Source organism: Miniopterus schreibersii (genome assembly GCF_964146895.1).
Source record: "Miniopterus schreibersii genome assembly, chromosome: 4".
Classification (NCBI taxonomy): Eukaryota; Metazoa; Chordata; class Mammalia; order Chiroptera; family Miniopteridae; genus Miniopterus; species Miniopterus schreibersii.
The window spans coordinates 73,377,267-73,402,780 of record NC_138105.1 but is presented as its reverse complement, the minus strand read 5'-3'; the positions used below and the strand labels follow the sequence as shown (position 1 = coordinate 73,402,780).

The 25,514-nt window shown below is 50.6% G+C and overlaps 2 protein-coding genes across 2 annotated transcripts; one reads left to right on the top strand and one right to left on the bottom strand.

Moving 5' to 3' along the window:
• Nucleotides 1-6,281: 6,281 nt before the first annotated feature.
• Nucleotides 6,282-10,418, top strand: TMEM221 (transmembrane protein 221; the record flags this gene model as incomplete). Its single annotated transcript, XM_081135268.1, has 3 exons — nt 6,282-6,604; nt 7,264-7,349; nt 9,890-10,418. The coding sequence occupies 3 exons, from the start codon at nt 6,282-6,284 to the stop codon at nt 10,357-10,359; spliced, it is 879 nt and encodes a 292-aa protein (XP_080991394.1). The 3' UTR covers nt 10,360-10,418.
• A 4,666-nt stretch (nt 10,419-15,084) lies between these two features.
• On the bottom strand, nt 15,085-19,054 carry MVB12A (multivesicular body subunit 12A). Its single transcript, XM_081136264.1, has 9 exons — nt 18,831-19,054; nt 18,630-18,728; nt 18,406-18,502; nt 17,325-17,451; nt 16,679-16,798; nt 16,500-16,606; nt 15,983-16,044; nt 15,601-15,657; nt 15,085-15,434 (listed from the first exon to the last, which is right to left on the bottom strand). Exons 1-9 carry the CDS (start codon nt 18,912-18,914, stop codon nt 15,372-15,374), a joined length of 816 nt encoding a protein of 271 aa, XP_080992390.1. The 5' UTR covers nt 18,915-19,054; the 3' UTR covers nt 15,085-15,371.
• Nucleotides 19,055-25,514: the final 6,460 nt, after the last annotated feature.

Genomic DNA, 25,514 nt, shown 5'->3' with positions numbered 1-25,514 from the left:
CCTACACACACCAGGGCGGTGCCCTTGGCCAGGCAGGTGCCCTTGACTACGAATCAAACCCGCGACCCTTAAGTGCGTGGGCCGCTGCTCTAACTGCTTAGCCAGGCGGGCCAGGGCCGGGAAGAGCCTTCCTGAGGCCCAGGGCGGGAACTGGAGGAGTCTGTTTTATTCTCCCGCTCACACCGGGCAGGCGACGGTGGGACCTGGGCGGGAGGAGGTCTCGATGTGAGACACCTTCACCTAAAAGGGGGCGGGCCCGGCCCTGTCCTGGTCCTCCAGAGGCCCGGTCTGAGCCTTCTGTCCGGGTCTCCAGAATTATTTTTAAAACCTGGGTGAGGTGGAATGGTTACTGGTTGCAAAATGGGAAAATGCAAATAAAGTCGAATAATCGTGCCGAGAATGCTCAGCCCATCTAACATTAAATGAGTTGTCCATGTTATGGAATTGTGCACCTGAAACACGTATAATTTTGTTAAGCAGTGTCACCCCCCAATAAAGTCAATAGAAAGGAAAAAATGAGTGGTCCGTATATTTAATATGCAAGAGTACAACAATTCTTTATAGTTTATATGGGATGCTGGGGTCCTGAAAATTCCTGGATAGACAACGGAATAGAGAAATAAAAAATCAAAACTTCAGTCTGGAACCACTTCTTGGCTATGTGACTAGGACAGTCACCTCCCCTCTCTAAGCCTCCTTTCTTCCTTCTGGAAAATGACACAAAGGCTAGGTCCTATCTGGCAGATCAGCCAAGAAGCCAGGGCTGGAGCTATCTTCTCCCACCAACCTCTCCAGGTTTTGCCTCTGGCGCCGCCTGAGGGCCGGAGGGTGAGCCCAGTTCTCGGAGGCGGAGCCAAATATGTAAATGAATGTAAACCGCTTATCCTGCGCCCAAGACCCAGAAAAGGTGAGGCGGTGCTGCTGTGGGTCTGGGAGGCCTGGGGACTGGACTAGTAGGCGCCTCATTTTATTCTCACCCTTAATCCACAATCTGCAGGTGAGGACAATGAGGATCAGGTTGGTGGTGCCACCTGTTTCAGGTTCCAGCCAGTTTTCCCTTTGTGGACCTCAGTAAGCCCACCTGTGCATTGGACCCTGCGTGATAATGGCTCTTAAATTCAGTATACCTAATACCAGGTTGCAGGCTCGCTTACAGCTTTTAAAATAAAAAGGTTTGGGGTTTTTTTAATTGATATTTTAGAGAGAGGAAAGGGGAGAGAGAGAGAGAGAGAGAGAGAGAAACATCAATCGCGCGTGCCCCAACTGGGGATCAAACCCACAACCTGGGTATGTGCCCTGATTGGGAATCAAACCCGCCACCTTGTGAGCAACACTAGCCAGGGCTAGAAAAGAAAGTTTTAAAATGTCCTTCCAGGGCAAATCACAGGACGCGTGACCCATCAATATCTTTATTATTATTATTCCCTCCAGCTCACAGTGGTCAGCCTTTCCCTCCTGGGCAGTGAGGCAGGGGAATCCACTCCCTGTCCTCTTGGGCTGTGTGATGTGAGCAAGTTGCTGGCCCTCTCCGGGTCTCATCCTTCCTGGTAAACAGGAGTCATGACCCTCCAGCAGTAGTGAGGAAGGGACAGCTTGGTGCCTGGCCAACGCAGACAAAATCACCCTCAGAGTGTCACCCACCGAGTGTCATCCACTTGCAGGGTTAACGTTCCAAATTGAAGCCAGACACCACCAAACTAGGAAGTCACCTACACACAAAGGGAAGGGCCAGGTCTTGGTATCTGTGAACCACCCTTCCTCAGGCCCCCAACAAATAATGGTGAACTCTAAGAGTGTTGTAATGACCTTTGGCCACTGTAGACTTGTCCCTTTACTTGTCCACTTAAGCTTGTATTTCTATCTCCCCACCAGGTCATTAGCCCCAGAAGGGCAAACTGGGCCTGCTTTAGTCACCACTGGGTCCCCAGAGCCTAGGAACAGGCACAGGGTGGGCTCCCCCTCAATATTTGTCGAATGAATAAACGTAACTGCCTTACGTCTGTGTATCTCCAACACTGAGAACAGAGCTGGGGCTTTGTTCCAAATGAGTCGCTGAACCCCAGCTACCTTAATTTGGGACTTTTCCTTACCTGTAAAACATGGAAAATTCATCCTAACTTTGGTAATGAAGAAAGAGTCTGGGTATGTTGGGCTGAAGCCTGGTAAATTGAATGAATGAACTAATTTTTGTTACAAATGAGGAAGCACAGGGAAGTTAGGGACTTGTCCAAAGTCACACAGCAAAGAAGGAGGCCACGTGGAGCTGTATACAGAGTCACCCATAGTTTCCCCCAAGGTCATTTTATCTGTAAGACACTAGGCTGAGGGCTCAGGGCCCTTAAACTCTTCCCAGAAGAGCCTCAAAATTTGAAACCAAAAAGACCCCCAAAATCAGAAGAGAGACCTGGAAATTCAAAACCAGTGTGTCTGTGAAATTGTATAGAGCAGTGGATCGGAGCCAGGCTGCTGGGTTCGAATATCACCCTGCCTGTGCTAAGCTGTGTGACCTAGGGAGTCAGCACACCTCCCTATGCTCAGCTTCCTCATCTGTAAAGCCCAGGTGATGACTATGCGGTCTTTCAGACCTGAATGCATTAAGGCAGGGGCCAGGACAACTCATTCACTCTATTCTGGATCTATCAGGAATGTGTTACCTGTGAAACCAGTTTTAGATTTAATATTTCACGTTTTGCAAGAATTCCAGAACAGGGGTACCAAGCCATTCATTCATTCATGGGTTCAGCAAGCATTTATTGAGGGCCTGCTGTGTGCTGAGTGTAGTCAGAGGCACTAAGGGAACACAACAGGTTAGTGGAACTAGGGCCACCTTCCTGCTGTTCTGGCACAGCCCACCAGCAGGGGGCGCCCGGACATTGGGAAACTGCCGGATGCAAAATGGGGGAAACCGTACAACGGGATTGAAAAATAAGCAAAGGGCCCTGGCTGGTATGGCTCAGTTGGTTGAGTGTTGTTTCCTGCACCGAAAGGTCTCCAGTTTGATTCCTGGTCAGGGCACATGCCCAGGTTCCTGGTTGGGGTTCGTACGGGAGGTGTCTCTCCAGTCCCCTCTCTTCAATTAAAAAAATAAAAAATAAAAAAATAAGCAAAGGATGTGAATAGACATCTCTCCAAAAAAGATACACAAATGGCCAAAAAGTCCATGAAAAGGTGCTCACCATCAGAAGCCACTAGGGAAATGCAAATCAAAACTGCAGTGAGCCCAGCGGACATGGCTCGGTGGTTGAATGTTCTGACGTGAACCGGGAGTTCTCAGTTCCATTTCTGGTTGGGGCAGATGCCTGGGTTGCAGGCTCAGTCCCCAGTAGGGGCCTGCAGGAGGCAGCCAATTGATGATTCTCTCATCACTGATGTTTCTATTTCTCTCTTCCTCTCTCTGAAATCAATAAAAATATATATTTATTTTTTATTTTTATTTTTTTTAATACTTTTTAAAAAAATATATCTTTATTGATTTCAGAGAGAGGAAAGGAGAGGCAGAGAGAGAGATAGAAACATCAATGATGAGAGAGAGTCATTGATCGAGCCCACAACCCAGGCATGTGCCCTGACCAGGAATCGAACCCTGATCGCCTGGATCCTAGGCCAATGCTCAGCTGCTGAGCCACGCCCGGCCGGGCTATATATATATATATATATATAAATGCAGTGAGATATCACCTCACATCAGTAGGATGAATATAGTAAAACAAAAACAAAATAACAAGTGTTGGTGGGGAAATGAATAAATTGGAACCCTGGTACACTACTTGTGGGAATGAAAAATAGTACAGCCACTGTGGAAAACGTAAGTTAAATATAGAATGACCATATGACCCAGCCATTCCACTCCTGGTATATACAAAAAAAAAACCACCAGGGACTCAAACAAATCGCTGTTCACACATGCTCATAGCAGCACTAGTCACAACTGACGAAAGGTGGGAAAATGTCCTTCAGAGAATGAATGGATAAACACAATATGGTCCATTCATACAATGGAATATTATTCAGCATAAAAATGAATGAAGGCCTACCCAGTTTGGCTCAGTGGTTAGAGTGTTGGCCCTCAGACTGAAGGGTTTCAGGTCTGGTTTCAGCCAAGGGCACATACCTCGGTTGGAGGCTTGATCCTTGGCCCCAGTCGGGGCGAGTGCAGAAGGCAACCAATGGATGTGTCTCTCTCACATCTATGTTTCTCTCTTTCTCCCTCTCTCTGTGAAAAGCAATGGAAAAATTTCCTAGGATGAGGATTTTGGGGGGGGAAGAAGGAATGAAGCACTGACACACACTACGTTGTGAATGAACCTCTAAAACTCTGCTGAGTGACAAAAGCCAGGCAGTGAAGGAAAAGACCACATTGGGTGTGATTCCATTTATATGAAATGTCCAGAACAGGCAAATGCATAGAGACAGAAAATCAATTAGTGGTTGCCAGTAGCTGGGGGAAGGGAGTGACTGCTAACGGGAGTCTCCTTTTGGGGTGATGAAAATATCCTGGACTTAGATGGAGGTGATGGTTGCACAACATTGTGAATGAACCAGATGCCACTGAATTTTTACTTTAAAACGGTGAACTTTATGTCATGTAAATTTCACCTCCATTTTTAAAACTTAAAAAAAAAAAAATAGCCCTAGCCATTTTTGCTCAGTGGTTAGAGCATCAGCCCTTGGACTGAAGTGTCCCGGGTTTGATTACAGCCGAGGGCACATACCTTGGTTGCAGGCTCCATCCCGGCCCTGGTCAGGGTGCATGCGGGAGGCAACCAATCGATGTGTCTCTCTCACATCGATGTTTCTCTCTCTCGTTTTTCTCCCCTCCACTCTCTCTGAAAAGCAATGGAAAAAAATCTCCTATCCTTGGAAGAGGTTTAAAAAATAATAATAATAATAATTTAAAAATAGTGGGGCAATAAATGGTGATGGAAGGAGACTTGACTTGGGGTGGTGAACACATACAGTGTACAGATGATGCGTTGTGGAATTGTGCACCTGAAGCGTGTATAATTTTGTTAACCAATGTCACCCCAATAAATTCAATAAAAAGGAAAAAAAAATAGTAACAACAAAAAAAGTGCCATGGTTAGAACTAAGCCTAGCAGCAAAGTACTAAGTGGGGCCCAGGAGGGCCTTGCCAAGGAGGCGACATTTCTGCAAAGCCTTGAAAGAGGGTGAGCAATCAGGAAATAAACAATCGCAAGGTCTGAAGTTAGAGACTAAGTTATCAAAGTGAATTATTTTAAAATTTGTTCAAGTTTATTTACTTAACCCTCAATGTTTATTGATTTTGGAGAGAGAGGAAGGCGGGGCAGACATCCACGTGAGAGAGAAACACTCATCAGTTGCCTCCTCTGACTGGAGATTGAACCTGCAACCTAGGTATGTGCCCCCCAGGGAATCCAACCGAAACCTTTTTGGTGTATCGGAAGACACGCCAACCAACTAAGCCACCTGGCCAGGGCCAAGTTTCTTTTTTCCTCCCCACCCCCCCATTGCTTTTCAGAGAGAGACAGAGAGAGAGAGAGAGAGAGACATCGATGTGAGAGAAACACATCCATTGGTTGCTCCCGCTCTGGAGCCGACCAGGGCCAGGGTTGAGCCTGCAACCTAGGTACCTGCCCTTGGGCGAAATCCAACGGAATCAAAGCCAGGACCCTTCAGTCTGGCTCTAATCACTGAGCCGGACCAGCTAGGGCCCAAGTTTCTTTTTAAAAAAACAACAATAAGCCCTAGCTGGTCTGGCTCAGTGATTAGAACGTGGGCCCTCAGACTGAAGGGCTCTGGGTTTGATTCCGACCAAAGGGGCACGAGCCTCGATTGCGGGCTGGTTGCAGCCCGGTTGAGATGCGTGCGGGAGGCAACCAATCCCCCCCCCCTCTGGGAAGCAATGGGAAAAATATCCTCGAGTGAAGATAAAAAATAAATTATTTAACAAATAAGCAACAATGAAACAGGTGCTTAGGCCAGCGATGGGGGGATACTTTAATGAGTTTAGGGACCTGTAGGGATCCCTGGATGGGGCCAACCCCGCCCCTTTTGGCCCCGCCCCGCCGGCACCGGAGGCCGGGAGGGGCGCCCGCGGGGTCGGTTGTAGGAGGAGAAAAGACTCTCAAGTTTTCGCAGAGCTCCCTCGTCCCCACTGCGACCAGTACCCCGAGGCCCCTGAAGCCCCTGAGCTTTCAAACAGCCCTGCGGCCCCGCCCCCTTGGGGGTCCCCGCCATTCCCAACCTCCCTGCCCAGGAAAACCTTTCTCCTCGACTGCCCTGGCCCGCAGGACCCCGCCATGACCCTCTCGTACAGCGGCCGGGTGCTGGCCGCGATGATCCTCCTGGGCGTCCCGGCGGCCGTCCTGGCGGCGCTGGGCGCGCAGCTGCTGTTCCAGCTGCAGGCGGGCCGCGCGGAGCTGCGGGGGCCGCGAGCGGACGGGCTGGGTCCGGAGCTGGGCACCGGCCCGGGGCTGCCCGAGGACGCGGCCGGGGCGCTGCTGCCGCTGGCGGCCGCGCTCGCCGCGCTCGCCCTGGTGCTGGGCCTCACCTGCCTGCTGCTCGCCGCGCTCCTCGGCCACCTGGGCGCCGAGCTGGCCAGGGGGCGGCCGGGCCCCGGCAGGTAGGGGACTGGCCCCTCCGCCCGGCCAGAGCTAGGCGAGCCCAGGCGGGCCACTGCCCCTCTCTGGGCCCCAGGCTGGGGGAGAGCTTCCCTTCCTTCCCCCACCCCTTGATCGTGACTCCTTGCCCCCTCCGTCTAGTCCTCCTCTACGCCCCCCTCCTTTCTGACATCCCCGCCTCCCTTCCAGTCTATATTAATTGCAGATTTACAGCAGGTGAAACTACTGCTGTGACCCCACCACTACCACCCATTTTACAGGTGTGGCGACTGAGGCTCAGAGAGGGCCCGGAGTCAGCTAGCTTTGGTGTTGAGAGTGCTTGTCATTTAGGGCACATTAAGCTCTTAGTGCAGAGGGACCGGGGATTGGGGTTGGGGTTGGCAGGTGATGGATGGGTGATAAATGCATGAGTTGGTGGATGGATGCATTTATGGGGCATGGTTAAATGGATGGGTAGCTGTATGGCTGAATACGTGAGGGGGATGGATGGATGGTAAATGGTGGTGAACATTTACCTGAAAGGACAGGTGAGTGGATGGATCCTCACACAGATCTTGTTTCCCCCAAAGCTGGGCTACCCCTCCCTCCCCAGCCTGCCCCAGCCAGCTCCAGCTCCAGCTCCAGCTCCTGAGTCCTTTCTCCCTGCCCCCCTTCATCCTAGGTCTGACTGGTTTTTCTACGACTGCCGCCTCCTCAGACATGTGGCCCTTGGCCTCTTCTGTTGCGGGGTCTCTGTCTACTTAGCAGGTGCGTGCTGGGGATAGGATGTGGGGTGTGCGGCCTTGGGTTGGGATGGCCAGGGCTAATGGTCCCATAATGAGGGTCCACTCCCGAGCCACCCTGCCTGTGTTTGACTCTTGGCTCTGACACTTTCTCACTCGGGGGCCTTGGGAAAAGCCCCTCTGTGCCTCAGTTTCCTTATCAGTACAATGGGATGATAAATTTGTTGCTCCATTGAATTGCTGAGAGGATTTTGAGTTAACCCCCATAAAAGCCGGAAGATGGCACCTGGCTCCAGTGGAGGAGGGGAGGGTTCATAAATGGTTCGTCTTCAGAACACTTCTGATCCATCAGTTTTCTACGTTTGCTTTGAACAAAATTTTCTACGTCCTTGGTGGCTTCGGGAGATAGAGTTTCAGAGGTTGGCATTAGCAAAAAACTGTTTCAGTTACAAATATCAGAATTTCCAGCTCAAGAATGGCTGGGGGGGAGGGGTGATATGATTTATAAACCAGAAATGCAATTTTAAACCCCCAAATATGAAGCAGAGTAAAAATAATTAGCTGGGTGCCAGAGGACACATCACCCTCTCTTCCCTGACTTGTAATAACTTTTCTTAGATCGCTGTTCTCTCACCCACACCTGCTGGTAAAGGCATCAAATCATTAAGTTTTTTTTAAAGAGACTCCTGACATCTTATATTTTGTTGCAATCTTGAAAAATGTGTTGATGGTCCGTAGACTCCATGCTGAGTCATACACAGATCCCCAGCTACCTGATAAACAACCTGTTTTACTGGAAGAGAAAATATTCAGCTGAATGAAAAACAGGGCTTTGCTATTATTTTTTTCTTAGTCCCACAGTAGAGAAATAGAAGTTTAGGAGATACAATTAAAATATGTATTTATGAGATGTGAGCCTAGGGCTCATTGTGCGAATTTGTATATAAAGTGCAGGGAACTCTGCATAACTTTTGCTGTTTGGCTTAATAAAATGCTCCAGATATGGTTTTTTTAAAAAGAGAGTGGATGGAGTGACTCTGGGGCTTGCTGGCCTCAGGTGTGACTGAATCCAGGTGCTCAAATGAGGCCATCAGAAATGCTTCGTTTCCCCTCTTCCCCTAAGACGGATGCTTGTACCTGTGCTTTCGACGTAGTGCCTACAACCTCCAGTCTTTTCATGAGCCAGCAAAAATGTTGGAGACTTAGAGAATAAACTATCCTCATTGTAAAATATGAGAAAACTCACAAAGGGAGACAAAAAGGTAACTATGTCAGTCTCATTAAGCATTAAATTAAGAAGAATTCATTCAACTCCCATCTAGATTCCTTCTGAGGTTAGGTGACAAGGAATTCTTCCTCCTTGGCAAGAATTCCCAGTATGTCCAGCCAATCCTCCATTCATTGCTAACCAGAGTCAAAGAATAATTATATAAAGACCTTTTCAAAAATTAGTTAGGGTGGCACACTCTTTGTCTCTCGAGCACACCTGTGCCTTTCCCCCTCTCCTTCCCCAGGCGTTCTCTTTTTCCTAAGTTCCAAGCGCCCTTCTTTTGCCTCTGTAACTTGTTTCCTAAGCCCACATAGCCCAGCTGGCTCACCTTTTCTACCTCTGTAACTTTCTAAACAAACTTTCTTATAATTTGGGGGGGAAAATGTTTAGAGCAAAAAGGTCTTTGGCCTCACTTTAATATGTCAGATGTGATGCAATGTGGCATCTTCAAAAGCAAGAATGCAGAGCCAAAGGCATAAAAACACCCCACAAAGTGCCAAGAGGTCCTCTGTCAGCCCTGGGCTTCTCTTTTACTAGTTCCCCAGGGGTTGCAGTAAGAAAATTCCTGGGTCCTCATATCCCAAGCAGAAGTCTTAGGGTTGACTCTAATTGCCTGAGCTTGGGTCGTATGAAAGCCCTGGACCAATCACTACAACTAGGGAAGCAATGTTCTCATTGGCCAAGCTTAGGCTCAGTAGTACATACATCACTGATGCCACAGGGGTGGGTCAGAGCTCCTAGACCAGCCACCAGGGTGGGGATAGGGACTGGACTGGCAGTTCTCAATGGGGGCTGATTCTGTACCCCAGAGGATATTTGGCAATACCTGGAGACATTTAGGGTCCTATTGGTATCTAGTGGGTAGACTCTGGTAAATGTTCTACAGTGCATAGGATAGTCCCCACAGTAGAGAATGGTGCCAACTGAATGCTGGGCAGGGTGACAGAGAACCAGTATAGGTCCTCAAGGTCAGGTCACCAACTGCCTTGTTCAGATCAGCAAACTGAGGCCAGAGAGGAGCATGATTCACTCAAGGCCAATCACAGGGATTCAGAAAACCTGAGATCTGGGTGGTTTTAATTGTGGTAAAGTACACATAACAAAACTTACCCTTTTAAGGTAAAATTGGCATCGTGATGATATATTTGTGGGCTGTGACAGGATTAGATGAGTTAATCCATGTGCCTACCATGTTGGACAGTTTTGAATGACTGCCCCCTCCTTGGGAAGCTCTCCTGGGGCTTGGGGAGCAAATGTTTGTTGACTGAATAAATGAGAAATATTTCCTTCCTCAGCACTGTCCATCTATGCCCTGCTGCTCTTTGAGATTGAGACGGGAGCAGCAGCCGCCTCCATCCTCGGCTTGGGTGCCCTGGCCCTGGTGGCCGTACTGACCCACACTCTGCTCCGGGCTGCCCGAGCCACCCGCCGTGGCCTCCATGAGCTGTCCCCACCGCACTTTGAAGACGACCCTGTCCGCTCCACTGAAGTCTCCAAGGCCAGCCCCGGGGCTCAGCCCCAGCAGGGTACCCACCACCAAACTCCCTACTCATTCTGCCTAGACCCTGGGGACCCCCTCAGACCCTCAGTCACTGCCTCGCTGCCTGCAGCTGTGAGGGGCAGCCAGGAGAGCAGCCTGCCTGCATCCCGCATGCACCGGACGTTGTTGGCTGGTGGTGGGCACTGGGAAGGAGTCACCCATGAGATGCGCAGCATGCTGGGCCACAAGCCAGGGGGTTCGGGGAAAGACTCCACACTGGTGTGAGCTCAGGTATCAGGGACAGAGTTGGTGTCAGGTAAAGAGCACTCTGTAGAGATATGCCCAGGATCAGTCACGGTAGCAATACAATTTGATTTCTCTTTCAGTTCACAGCATCCCTGGCTTTTGTCCTCAAGATTGCCTCATGGCACAAAGTGGCTGCCAGGGCCTTCACGTCCTCATTCAGAGAAAAGCAGAGGCCAGGGCTGGCTCAGCATCTTTTCAAAGTCTTCCTGAGAGGCCTTGGGGCCTTTCTGCTTATACTTCACTGACCAGAACAGTCACATGGCCACAATTTGCTACAGGGGAGACTGGGAAATGTAGCTGAGAAGACAAATGAGGTTCTATGATAGGCAGGAGGGGAGAGTGGGGCTTAGGCAGTGGTTCTCTAAATGTCTCCGTCCATTTTACAGATGAGGAAACCGAGGCCCACAGAGGGGCAGTGGCTCACCAAGGGTCCCCCGGCCAGTACTGAGCATCAGAGCCAGGTCCTGTAACCCCCATGCTGCTGACAGTGCAAGTCTCTGCGACTCCTTCCGGTCTGTGAGCGTTTGAAACCTTTGTGTGCAGAGCTCAGAGCAGCCCAGGGCCACAGCAGCCCTGAAGGGCTACACCCAGACTCCTGGCTGTGGGGCTGTGGCTGAGGGCTTCACCACTCCATGTCTCAATTTCCGTGTCTATAAAATGGGGACAGAATTGGTCCCTCTGCCTAGGGCTCCCATGAAACTCTGTAAGCCATTCCAGGGGCCTGTGCATAGTAGGTTGTCAATGTGTGTCAGCCTGTGCTGCTGTCAGTCGGGGCACCTGGTAGCTGGAAAAGATGGGCTGATGGCCAGTTTCTGGGGCTCACGAAACTGACAAGGCTTGGAGTGGATAACTCGGAGCCCTAGGAGTCTCCAGCGGCCCTTGCCTCACTCCCATCCTGCAGGACCTGCAAATAAACTAGCCCTCACTTTCTCCATGTCACTTGAGCCACATCTGAATGTGCTTTGTGGCCAAGCCCAGGCTTGGGGTAAGGGGTGGGGTGACAGGAGTGAGGGCGGGAAGGGCAGGAGTGGGAAACAGGGGGATTGCCTTGGGAACCATCTCCCACAAATCCTCATGCATGTAAATTTTATTGGGGGTAGGGATAGGCTGACCCCCCCTACTCCTACCCCAAATGTACAGATGTCCCCAGAAGTTTTCCAGCCTGCCCCTTTCTGAGCTACATGGGGACTCCAGGGCCACCGAGCAGTGGAGGCTCAGCCACAGCAAAGGAAACTTCCCTGGGACTCTTCCCAATGGGCAGAGAAGTGACAGCGCACAGCAGGAGGACTGGTCCCCAAGCCTGACCCTGGGTAGGGCCCCAGCTGATCACAGCCTTGGCCATCTCTCCCCTGGGTCCCTGGGAAGCTGCACAGACTTCCTCCTCACCAGTGGAGTGGGGTCAGGACATAATGTACGTGAGCATCCTCCGTGGCCTGACACGGGTGTCCAGTGAGCATGGGCTCTTGGCAGGCATGATGAGTAGCAACAAGGAGGGTAAAACAAGAATAAATGTTACGTTTTTATCACGCCTGGTACTGCAGGTGCTCGGGCCAGGTGCTTTCCTGTCCTCAGTTAATCTTCAGGACAACCCGCCTCACAAATGGGGAAGCTGAGGTCCGAGGAGTGAAGCTACACAGCAGCAATGGCTGGAACCCCATCACAGGGATCCAGGACAGAGCAGGTACCTGAGGATACTGAAGACTCCAGTTTCTGAGAACTTGGGGCAGCCTTGGGGACTGAGGGTGGAAGAGAGAGGAGAAAGAGAAGGAACGACCCTGGCTGGCGGCCAGTGCAGAGGGCCTCATCTTCTGGATTGGTCAGGGGAACTAGAAGCTGGACGCCTTGGCCTCATCCCCAGGGCCAGGACTAGGGTGGGAGTACAAAACATAAAGAGACCTAAAAGGATTGAAAACGGGTGTTCACACAAATCCTTGTACAAGCATGTTCACGGTAACACTAGAGACAATCACCGAAAGTGTTCATAAACGAATGGATGAACAAAATGTGGTCCATCTACCTAATGGAATATTACTCAACCATAAAAAGGAATGAAGCACTGACACGCGCTACAATGTGGGTGAACCTTGGAAACATCACACTGAGTGACAGGAGTCAGGCACAAAAGGTCACATATTGTATGATTCCATCTATATGAAAATGTCCAGAGTAGGCACATCCACAGAGATAGAAAGCAGACTGGTGGTTGCCAGGGGCAGGGAGAAGAGAATGAGGGAGTGATTGCTAGTGGAGTGTCCTGTTGGGGTGATGAAATGTTCTGGGAGGACAGAGGTTAAGTTACTACTCAGGGTCACCAGCACTGGAGCTGGGACTGTGTCTCTCCAGAAATGTCCCTCGTCCCTCTCGGTACCTAGGTTCCTGCAATGCCTAGCTCGCAGCGCCCAGGAGCGAGCAAAAGGTGGAAAAGGTAAGGCTTCACTCCCCCTGTAGCCCAAGCTGATGTCAGCTCAGCCTGGGGCTGTTTGGATTGATGTGGCCCTGAACCCTCCCAGATGCTATGAGGGTCCAGGCCTAGCAGGGCTCAGAGGGTTGGGATTTTGCAGGGTCATATGGCAGCTTGGGTCCAGTTAGACCAGAGGCCAGCACAGGTCATACAAGGGCCTGGATCACACACAGTTACCCTGGAAAATGATCCAGGGCTGGTTTCGGGGTGGCCGAGAAGGCAACCAGGGAAAACAAACAGCCTTTGCTTTCCAGCCAGATTGAATTCACAGGCTGGCGCCAGAGCAGCCTGGGCAGGACCTGGCAGGGGCTGGCAGAGTCCAGAGGGAGAGATGGGGGAGATATCTTAGCACCGGAGGCCTACTTTTCTCAAGGCAGCTAAGTGTGTGGGGGAGGGGGTACCTTTTGCATGGTCTCCCCTATTAGACCCTCAGAGCAGGGTTTTGCCTCCTTCCTCTGACCTCAGAGCAGAAGCTTGCCTCCCCCATCAGACCCTGAGTGTAGAACTTTGTCTCTCCTCAGACCAGGCAAGGGAACCCTCTCCCCTCAAACCCTTGTGCAGGGCAGTCCCCCTGCCCCCTCAGACTCCTGGGGCAGAGTTGTTAGACACAAGGGCCCAGTTGGGTGGTCCTTTCAGGCCCCGTGGGACCCATTCTGGCCAATGAGCTGTGAGCAGAACTTGAACAAGGTATTTCTCAGCCAGGGCAGTTAACTGATAGCGCAAGACTTTTCTGAGTCCATCCTGCTGTCAGGACGAGATGGTGGCTGCCCCCTTCAGGTGGATTTCCACACAACTACGACCAGCAGAGTCTGCTGCTTCACCACTGCGGGCACATGGTATGCATGGGAAATAAGCCTTAGCCTTTCTGAGCCAGAGATCTGGGGGCATTCCTGATGGCAGCAGAACCTGGGCCACCTTGATGCTACAGGGATGTGGGGGAGAGCAGAAAAGAGAGAAGCACACATGTGACAGAAAGACAGCCTGGGGCAGTTAATTTCACAAATACAGTCAACTCTCATTATTTGCAGATTCCATGTTTGCAAATTCTCTTACCAGCTAAAATTTATTTGTAACCTTGCAAATCAAAATACCCCTGGTGCTTTCCTGGTCATTGGAGGACATGCACAGAGCAGGGAGAAAGTTGAGTCTGGGAGGCACATGTTCCCAGCTGAGGTGGAACAAGGTGACACTGCCTTCTTGTTCCAGCTCGCAGATTGTAAACGAGTCTTTTTTTCAGTCTATTTTTCACATTTTTGTGCTTTTCCTTGGCATTTCACTGTTTAAAAAGGCCCCCATGCCTGGCCAACGTGGCTCAGCGGTTGAGCATCGACCTATGATCCAGGAGATTAAGGTTCGATCCTCAGTCGGGGGCGTGAGGGAGGCAGCCGATCAATGACTCTCTCATCATTGATGCTTCTATCTCTCTCCCTCTCCCTTCCTCTCTCTGAAATCAATAAAAACATTTTTAAAAAAACAAAAAAAGGCCCTCAAGTGTGGTGCTGAAGTGCTGTCTGGTGTCCCTAAGCTCCTAAAGGCTGCCACGTGCCTTCAGAGAAAGTGTTAGATGAGCTTCGTTCAGGAGTTGAGTTACACTGCTGTTGGCAGTGAGTTCAATGTTAACAAATCAGTATATATATATAATAAACAAGGTGTTAATCACATGACAAAAATGTGACCAGAGTTACTTGTGGAAACCCACTGTTTTCCCAAGGAACCCAGTATTCACTAACTCAGTTTTTGCCACAACCTTATAAAACAGAGCTACTGGGGATAACAAGGATCGACCATTTGCGTCCACAGCACAGCAGAGGAAAAGGGACGCACAAAACAGCTTTCTGGTTGAGAGCAGGCTCTGGGTTCGAATCCCAGCTGTGACCTTAGCAGTACCCTGCTTCAGTTTCCCTGTCTGTAAAGTGGTGACAAAACAGGAGCTTCCCACCAGGCTGTAGACAGGATTAAATAAGATGCCTTGCCTAAGGTGTTGCAGAAGTGGTCCCCATGATAAATGATAGCTGTTACTATTATTACTGCGATACACAAGGATAGAGGAGCAGGACTGGGTCTTCTTTGTGATCTAGAATCCTGGCACAGGCCCTCACTGAGCCTCAGTTTCCCATTCTGTGGAATGGGAGTAGCAACAGGGCCACCTCCCCTCCAAGATTTCACCCACTTGCTGGGTGCATGGCTGCCCTGGCTTGCACAAGGTGAAGACCACGAGCCACACTCAGGGCCAGCATCAGGACTCCAGACAACAGACAGCATAGTGTTTATTGCCCAGAGGACAGCGGTGTGGCCTTTGGGCACCAGAAAGTTTTGACACAAATGACTCGAAGGCACCAGTTCCCATCTAGCCCCCACCCCTGCCTTACAGGGCCTGGGGGCAGGAAACCCCATCACCAAGCAGCCAGGTCCATCCCCTTTGGGGTGGCAGCTCCCCATGTGCCTGAGGGTCCAGAATGCCCTGTGCTGCTAAGGTCCCCAACATGGGCTAGGGTGGGGCAGGGACCTCTTCCCTGGAAGGGGCAAGGGGCTATGACACGCTGGGGGGCAGGCGCGCAGCTGCTGTTTTCTCCACCACGAAGCCGTAGTTGTACTGGGGAGGGGGAGAGCACAGAGTGAGGGAGGGGCTGTGAGGGGTGCTGTGAGGAACATGGAGTGGGGGGCCACTTAGGGACTAAGTGATCTCCAGCCCTGGAGAGGTTGGGTACAGCTGGGGGAGACTGCGGTGGCCTGGTATGGGGGAGGGTCCCAGCACCTACCTCCTCCTCAATGTCTGCCAGCGACTTGATGGTCAGATCAGCAAAGGCAGAGAAGGCCTGGTGGACAGAGGCAGGTCAGTCTTGGGCCCAGGCCACCACCTGGTCCCCTATTCCCTCATCTTCAAGAAGGGCCCTCCTCAATATCTACCTGAACATCCCTTCCCTCTTCCTGCCACAGCCTCTAGCCACCAGCACTGAGCTGCCCCTCTTGCAGCCCGCATTCCAGACAGAGGCCCTTCACTCCCCACCGCTTGGTCTCCAGCCGCCACCAACCCAGGAATGTAGGCCTCAGTGCTGGGGGGCTGGGATAATGGTCCCTGCGTTCCCATGCTAGAAAGGTGATGGGCAGGGGCAGACCAGTTCCCCCAGGGCACAGACTCACCAGAGGGCCACAGCTCTTGCCCTCAAACCGGGGGTGCAGCGTGAAGGGAACCCCATCCATGGCTGAGGAAAGCACAGGGTGGGGGTAAGGAGCTGAGGGGCAGGGGGCTTGGGGCCTGCTGCTGCCCACCCCACTCCAGAGGCCCACCCGACATGCTCCCTTCCTCCTGCCCAGTCTTTTTTTTTTTTTAATCCTCACCAGAGGATATGTTTATTGATTTGAGAGAGAGAGAGAGAGAAACATAAATTGGTTGCATTCTGTACACACCCCAACTGGGGACTAAACCCACAGCCTAGGTACGTGCCCTGACTAGGAATCCAACCGAAAACCTTTTGGTGTAGGGGAGGACACTCTAACTAACTGAGCCACACTGACCAGGGCAGCCCCCCTGCCCAGTCTTTACAGAAAGAGGTGGAGCCAGGCCTGGTTTCAACCTTGGCCCCACCCTTTCCGGCTGTATAAACCTTTGGCCAGCAGAGCCCCACCCCCATGCCTCAGTTTCCAGCTCTGCACTCACCTGAGATGCCATAGAGGTTGGAGGCTTCATAGATAGAATCATTCCTCCGCAGGGTGGAGGCCCTCGATCCCAGTCTGGACAAAGTTCCCTCCGAGAAGCCACCCTTGCTAGTAGCAATGGGACATCCCAGGTCAGCCGTGACCCCCATTACTGCCCCCATCCCAAGCCCAAGGACTCACCTGGGCTGGCTGGGTGGATCCAAGGAGAGGCCCTGCATGTCCCGGCTGAGAGCTCGGGGCTTGGGCACTGGCCTAGGGGCCTTTGCCTTCTTGCACCAGATGGCAAAGCCACCCATGTCCCTAGATGAGGAGGGACAAGGGAGAAGGGTTCTGACCCAAGGAATAGCCAGGGTTGAGAACAGCCGCCAGGAGAAGAAAGGAGGAACCAGGCTTCTGGGTGATCCCAGCCTTTTAGGGAATTTTCCTTTCAGCATCTCAGCCCACATCTTAAGCAACTGCTGGGTCCCATCACTGTACTATATATACTTCAGACACACCAACTCATTTATTCTTCATGATGACCCTACAAGACTAGTACAACTGTCCGTTTTAACATGTGAAAACTGAGGCACAGAGAGCTGCCAGAAGGAATGGGAGGCCTCAGGGGAGTCCCTGAGGGTCAGAGCATACAAATGGGAGTTGGAGGGCAAGGAAGGCAGCCAGAGGCTGGGGAAAAGCCACAGCCTTTCCCCTCAGCTTCTTCTTCCCCCCAGGCGCATTACCTGTGCCTTTCTCTCTCCTAAGTTCAAAGTGCCCTTCTACTACCTCTTTAACTTTCTAAATAAACTTTCTCTTATAATTTGAAGGAAAAAAAAAAAGGCTGTACCCTACTCGAAGGTATCCAGGCACCGTCTTGGTCTTCCCGCTCAGCCGGATGTCAAACACAGCTGTGTCCACAGCCCCCAGGGGCACCAACTTCACACACATTCGTTTCTTCTTGGACACGGAGGCCTCTGGGAGTGGGGGCGGGGGGGGGGAGTAAGAAGAGGAAAAAGCAGAGAAGGGACCCAAAGATGGCTCCAAGATGACTGTTGCCAAGGCACTGTTTAAGGCAGTCACCTGGATGGTGTTAGGGTGGTGGTTAAATCATGAATGATATAGCCATAGGAGGGAACTCCATGCAACTTTTAGGAGCCTTTGAGGCAGGCTCATCTTTGGTGACATGGAGCATTCATGGGGTGACCATGTGCACCACAGTGAGGATGGATAGCTGTGGAATCAGACAGAACTAAGTGCCCATGAGCCAAATCCCACCCAACGTCTGTTTCCCTACAAATGGTTTTTACATTTTTAAAGGGTTGGGGTTGGGGAAAGAATATGCAACAGACACCACCTGGCGTGCAAAGCCTAAAATATTTACTATCTGGCCTTTACAGAAAAAGTTAGCTAACTTCAGCATCAATAGTTATACCCTGAGAATCAAAGATAAATGACAAGACACAGTGTGAGGCAGGGAGAGTCAGATGGTTAGAGCAGGGCCCTCAGGGCTGGAAGGGCAGCTCCAAGGCCACGGAGGGCCAGAAGAGGAGGGGTGCGGAGGAGGATGTGTTAGCTAACCCGAAGAGGAATTGGGGTGTGCAAAAAAAGCCTGGAAATGGAAACAGATAACCGCGCGTGGTTCGGCTTGCCTGCGGTGTAAGATGTAGTAGTAACAGTAATAAAACAGGTCGCTGTTGTTACTCTAGGTGAGAAACTGCCAATTGCACATTTTTACGCAGGGTAGGGCCCGTCACCCCGCCCTGGACCAGGGCTCCGAGTCCTCAGCCAACCCTGTGAGCACCCAGTGAATCGAGGGGGTGGCCGAGGCTCAGAAGCAAGCGCGCCTGTCATCCTTCCATCCCTCTCCCTGGCCCTCCCGTCAGGGGCGGGGATGCGCCCCCACCGCCACCCTCCGACGAGAGCCTCACTGGAGTCCAGGGGGTCGCAGACCGGGGAGAAGCCCGGTGGGAGGGGGCTCTTGTCCAACACGACTTGGATATCGGCCACCACGTTCTCCTGCGGATTCTGGGGGTTGGGTGGGGGAACACAGCGAGCGTCACCCAGCAGCAGGTACGGCGCCCCTGGCGCAGGGCCCCGCGAATGGACGGGGGAGTGGGCGGACCCCGGGGACCCGGAGGTGGGCGCCTCTTACCTCCAGACTGCCCAAGGTGCTGAGGCACAGGAAGTAGCCAGATTTTTGCGCGAAGCTTTTGCCGAAGCTGGCGGGCGCCCCCTCCACAGTGCAGGAGATCTACGGCGGGACGTGGGTCAGCGCCAGGCTCCTGCCCAGGCGCAGCCTCCGGTGCCCCTGTTCAACCCGCCCGCACTCAACCTGCCCCCCGATGCCGCTCACCGCACTGAATCCTCGCGGCGGGGGCGCCGAGGCCGACGACCAGGCCAGGCCAGCCAGCGGCGCGGCGTCAGGCCCGGGATCCATCCTCCAAGCCAAGCGCCCAAGGTGGTGGACCGGCTCGGACTTCAGAGCCGCCTCCGGGCAGCCGAGTTCGGTAAGGGGTCCGAACTACAACTCCCAGAAGGCCTTGCGAGGGCGGGGCTCCTAAAGCGCCGTTTGCGTGTGCTCGGAAAGTCGCGGTCCAATCGCATGGGGACGCGGAGGCACCGCCCCGTGCGTCCCCCAGGTGCGTCGCGGAGCGCAGACGTTTGCGGAAAACAACTGTCCTTTCCTTCTCTGCCCCAGCAACTTCCGCTGGAAAGACTCCGGCTCAGCGCCAGGAGACTCGCTTGGTGCAAGCCAGAACTACGTTCCCCAGAAGTCCTTGCGTTATTAGCGTCTGTGGAGTCTCTTCCTGGGTTTCCCGGGAAATTTAGGGGAGAAAAATGGAAAACCCACAATTCTAGTTCTGGGAAGTCATACCAAAGGAAACTTTCATGGGTTATGCAGCAATTAACTTAGGTAACAAAAAATACGGACCACCATAAGCCATGAAAACTTGGTATAACTTGAGGACTTGTTCACAGATACAATTAGTTTTATATGTATATATATATATATGTTTTTATTTATTTCAGAGAGAGGCAGGGAGAGGGAGAGAGAGACAGAAACATCAATGATGAGAGAGTCGTCATTGACCAGCTGCCTCCTGCATGTCCCCCACTGGGATTGAGCCTGCAACCCAGGCATGTGCCCTGACCAGGAATCGAACCGTGATCTTCCGGATCCTAGGTGGATACTCAACTGCTGAGCTATGCCCGGCCAGGCGGTTGGTTGATTCTTGTATGTGCCCTGACCAGGAATCAAACCTGCAGCCTTGGCACGTTAGAATGACACTCTAACCAGTGAGCTACCTGGCCAGGGCAAGAATGGTTTTTATATTTGTAAATGATTGGGGCAAGAAATCAAAAGAAGAAGAATATTTAGTAACATAGGAAAGTTACATGAAATTCACAAGTCAATACCCATAAGAAACATCCTGGAAAAGACGACCCAACAATGAGATACAGAAATGAACAAACCACTAGTTCCAATTGAAGTACGCCATTAGTTCCACTGCTTTAGGAAGAATGTTGGCTTGAAACTTTAGGAGTTCCCCAGGTGAAATCTGAAACTGGTCCCCATACACAAAGGTCACGCAGAGGTGGCTAAAAAGAGGCAGACCACTTCAGATGGTTAGGTGGCAGTTTAATAAGCAAGGGAATGCATATGAGGCTTGTCTTGAACACTGTAAGATGAGTAGATCTGCCCAACACCTGCCAGAATCTTAAAAGTTTACATAGAGGTCTTATCTGGGCTCAGACATGTATACCATCTAAACGGTCTCAACAACACATTACTCTCTCAAGTTTGTGCACTGAAGTGGCTCCTAGTGTGAAAAAAGTAGGCAGAGAGTACATCCCAAGTACAGGAGGGGGGAGGGAGTCTCTGATTACCCTGGTCTACCTCGAAGGTCAACTGGCAATCACGTCCTTTTGATGACCTCCACCAAACATTTCACCTCTTGTGACCACCTCTCAGCATCTTACGAGTTCCCCCTCTTCTGCAGTGTGCCCTGAGTGGCCAGCAAGGGCTTCACTAGCATGGATGTGGCTCATTTAGCAGCTATGCCACTGCACTGGAGGCAGATACCATAGCAACAATATAGGTACATGCAAGAGAAAGTACAGATTAAGATAATGAATCTCACCCTGGCCAGGTAGTTCAGTTGGTTAGAGCATCATCCCTAAATGCCAAGGTTGAGGGTTCAATTCCTGGTCAGGGCACATATAAGAATCAACCAATAAGCCCAGTGGGTGTGGCTCAGCAATTGAGCATCTACCTATGATCCAGGAAGGAAGGATGGCAAGGGGAGGGGAGGGGAGGGGAGGGGAGGGGAGGGGAGGGGAGGGGGGAGGGGAGGGGAGGGGAGGGGAGGGGAAAAGGAGAGAAAGAAAGAAAGAAAGAAAGAAAGAAAGAAAGAAAGAAAGAAAGAAAGAAAGAAAGAAAGAAAGAAAGAAAGAAAGAAAGAAAGAAAGAAAGAAAGAAGAAATTGAAAGCATGTCCTGAGGAAAGGGGTGCAGGAATGCTCAAGGGAGAGCACAAGCTAGTGCCCTTTGTCCTGAGAGTCATTTTTTTCCCCATTTTTATTTTATTTTATTTTATTTTTTAACATATCTTTATTGATTTCAGAGAGAGGAAAGGAGGGGGAGAGAGAGAAAAACATCAATGATGAGAGAGTCATTGATAGGCTGCCTAGCCCACAACCCGGGCATGTGCCCTGACCGGGAATCGAACCTTGATCTCCTGGAACCTAGGTTGATGCTCAACCGCTGAGCCACACCTGGCCGGCCACTGAGAGTCATTTTTTATTTAAAAAAAAATTTTTTTTTAATATCTTTATTGATTTCAGAGAGAGGAAAGGAGAGGGAGAGAGATAGATAGAAACATCAATGATGAGAGAGTCATTGATCGAGCCCGCAACCCGGGCATGTGCCCTGACCGGGAATCGGACCCTGATCGCCTGGATCCTAGGTCGAGGCTCAACCGCTAAGCCACGCCCGGCCAGGCCATTTTTTATTTTTTTAAATCCTCACCCAAGGGCTGTCCTGAGGGTGGTTTTTTTTAATCCTCACCTGAGGATAAGTTTTTACTTATGAGGATATGATTTTAGAGAGAGAGAGAGAAAGAAAGATTAATGTGAGAAACATTGATTGGTTACCTCCCGCAGACACCCGCATCCAACCTGCAACCCCGGGATGTGCTCTGACTGGGAATCGAACCTGCCACCTTTCAGTGCACAGAACGGCACTCCAGCCGAGCCGCACTGGTCAGGGCTGTCCTGAGGTTTTTTCTGTTTTCTCTAGGGGAGGATTGTAGGGGAGATTCCAGGGGAAGATCTCAGCAGAATATTCATTAGCTCTCCAAGTGTGTCCTTGAGCGCGCTGGCTGATGCATCAGAATGAGCTCGGTCAGTTTCACCTGTCTCGGGTTAGTCGTGCTCTAATTGATTTTCTGGCTCTAATTGTTTTTAATCCTCATTCAAGGATATTTTTTCCCATTCGCTTTTCAGAGAATGGAAAGAAGGGAGGGAGAGAGAGAAACATTGACCAGAGAGAGATACATCGACTGGTTGGGGCCTGGGATCAAACCCACAACCCAGATGTGTGCCCTTGACCAGGAATCAAACCTGTGACCCTTCCATGCTTGGGCCAAAGCTCTAACCACTGAACCACATTGGCCAGTGCTGAAATTGTTAATTGATCGTTATCTGTTTCCCTGACTAGGGTGATTTAAGCCATTCCCTCTTAGATATCTGTGGTTGGAGAGGAGAGATTTAAACCATCAGCTCCTAGGCATCTTTGGTTAGGGAGGATAGGGTCTTGTGATTTATTAGCTGGCTGCTAATTGCGCAGATGTTTGTTGACCTATTTGTCTCAATTTTATTTCACTTGCCAGGGAATTTTCCTAGTTTCTTACTAACCTGCCTCAGTACCAGTAGGAAACAGAACACAGAACGTGCCCGCCTCGCCTTGAGGAGAGGGAGATTGGCAACTTTTACTATCATGGGGCGGACTTCCTCTGTGCCCAGGAAAAACCATATTCTCAACCCACCTCTTGATAATAGAAAGGGAAGTTCTTACCACAATATACTGTTCCTTCGTGAGGCTCCACCGGTGGGCAGGAGTTCTGTGTACACTGCTAGGAGCTGTTGCTCTGTGGGGTATATATCTGGTTTCTGCCCCCTTCCACAGTCGGTACCAAAATGCTAGGGGAATTCTCTTCTTCTGTCTCTGCCACAGCACCCAACCCATGTCTTCTGGAGTCACAGACACATCTAACTCAAATGATAGCCCCACTTGGGGGATGCCCAGAGTTTTAATCTGCTTCACCAGTATTTTTTTTTCTCTCAAAGGTAGCTTGCTGGTCTGATCCCCAGTCCCACATATGTCCTTTCTTTACCAGGCAGTATAAGGGACAGAGGCACTATGCCAAGTGGGAAATAAAAGTCCCCAGAACTCCATGTCGTGGCCAGTGTTGCTCAGTGGTTAGAGCATCAGCCCACCCACAGAAGGGTCGAGGGTTCGATTTCTGGTCAAGGACATGTACCTGGGTTGCAGGTTCAATCCCCGGCCCTTGTCAGGGCACATGCGGGAGGCAGCCAATCGATGTGTCTCTCTGACATAGATATTTCTCTCTCTCTCCCTTCCACTCCCTCTGAAAATCAATGGAAAAAGTACCCTCAGGTGAGAATTAACAACAACAAAAAGTCCTCCAAAACTCCAAAATGGCTATAAAAACTTGTACCTCTTACATGTTCTTTGGTGTCAGATATGCCTGCACCTTATCAATCACAGCCTTTGGGAAAATGAACATCTTACCCAACCATGCAACTCCCAGAAACTTTATGGTGGTGCCTGGGCCTTGAATTTTCTGTGGTTTAACTGCCCATCCTCTTTCACTTGCAGATGTTCCAGCAAAGTTTGCAGTGTCCTGCACCAAAGGCAAGTTTTCACATGCCAACACTATCTCATCAATGTAATGAGCCCATTTTACTGATATGGGGAAGAACAGGGACAGGTCTCAGGCTACCATCTCATGACATTGTGGGGCTGGGTAGCCCTGGGGAAGCACTTGAAGGTCTATTATTTTTCCTTCCACATGAAGGCAAATTTATCTTGTGACACAGCAGCTAGAGATAGACTGAAAAAAGCATTTGCTAAGTCCAGTACAGCCTGGTACACTCCTGGGATCGTGGCCAAGTTATCTAAGATGGTGACAATGTTGGGCACAGCCACATGGGTGGGAGGCACCACCTTGTTCAATTCTTGGCAGTCCACAGTTATCTGCCATGAACCAATCGGCTTTTTTACAAGCTGTTATGCAACGTGCTGAGGTCCCAGAAAACCTCACTGTATTGTTCTTAGATTCCCAAAGAAGTAACTCAAAGGACTGGGTGTGAAAAACATTGGTTTATTAGGACTTACATGTGCACCGTGGAGGGCCAACTGGTGAAGTTGAACTGCTAAGTCCCATCCAGCCTGCAGACAGGTGCACCAGGGATGGCTGGCCCATGCTATTGTTTCGCTGCCACCCAGACTTTTCTAGTACCAGGTTTTATAGAGTACAGAAAACATAAAAACAGGGCATGCAGGGGAGGAGGATGGGTCTGTGTAAGATCAAAACTGCTAGCTGTTTTCTTGACTGAGGATCTGGTCAGGCTCCCAAGGTCTCACAGTCTACTTAGTGATGGCCTTCATTGTCTTCCCACAGGGTAGGAGAGGGAGTTGGAGCTGGGGAAGGGGCCCATGTTCCCATTTACCATACACAAGCCATACCCGGATATTAAAAGCACTGTGCGCAGGGCATACGCTACCCACTTGAACAGTTCTCAGATAGTTTCTCCTATTTCCTTATGCCCTCCACCCTAGGCAATTTACATTGTTTGAGTTACCACTCTTCCCAGCAGTGGTAGGCCTACTGGTTCCCAGTTGGCATTTCTCCACAGCACTGGTTTAATCACTCTAACAGGAGGCAGAATTCACCAACAGAGGGGTTGTATAGTCTTGTAGGGTACCATTGCTTTAAATGGTCTCTGGTATTGGAGAGATAAAAAACTCATATTCTTTCTTTTCTCAGATACAATCAAAAGTTTATTTAGAAAATCACAGAGGTAAAAGAAGCAAGCAGAATTTCTCTAATAATTAGCATACCTATAGCAGGAGCTATTCACCTGAAGGCCATGGGAGAAATGCAGGCCAGAAATAAGACAGAGTCAGAGAGAGCATTTCATTCTGCTCAGGGAGGTCCCCCTCATTGGGCCAAGTCTCCCAGCAGAATAACATAATCCCATCTAGAAGGGAGTGAGAACCTTAAACCCCCTGGACACTATGCAGGCACTGCCAGAGGGCAGGGTGTGTGGTAACATTGCTCATTTTCTCTGCCTCCTGCAGGTCAGAGAAAAGCCACCACCCCACATATCCCATAGCTGCACTAACTACACCTGACACTCTCCCTGGCCTTTTGTGGGAAGCGGGCTGCTACATCAGTAAGCTGGGTAGGAGTATACTCTCTTATCACAAACATTGCCTGAATTTGGGACTACCCAGTTGGCTGGGGTTGTTGCTACCGTTGAGGGGAGCAGAGTTCCCAAAATATGCCTTTGGAGATACTATTTTAAGTTCATTATTTTCAAGAAACAAAAGACTCAGGAAGAAACTTTGTCCTTCCTAACTGCCTAAAAGGAATTTAGAAGAGGACCTGCTCCAGGAAGGGTGAGACATCACAGATAACTATAGTTTACTGTGAACTAGGTGTGAAGGACAGAGGGGAAACTAGCAAGGCCCTTTTGATCAAAGTCCCATTGTTAAAGATGGCCCATCAAACACTTGTTTACCAAACATTTGCTTTTCCAAGTCCATGTGAATTGCCTTCTGACCCAAACCACAACTCCCCTTTCTTCTTAGCTCCAGATGGCACCTAAGGCCTCAAATGCCCAATCTGTCCTGGGGTCTCATGTTCTTATGGCACAATATAAATATGTAATAAAGTTGTCATATATAATAAAGTTCGTTGTTTTCTCCTGTTAATCTGTCTGGTGTTAAT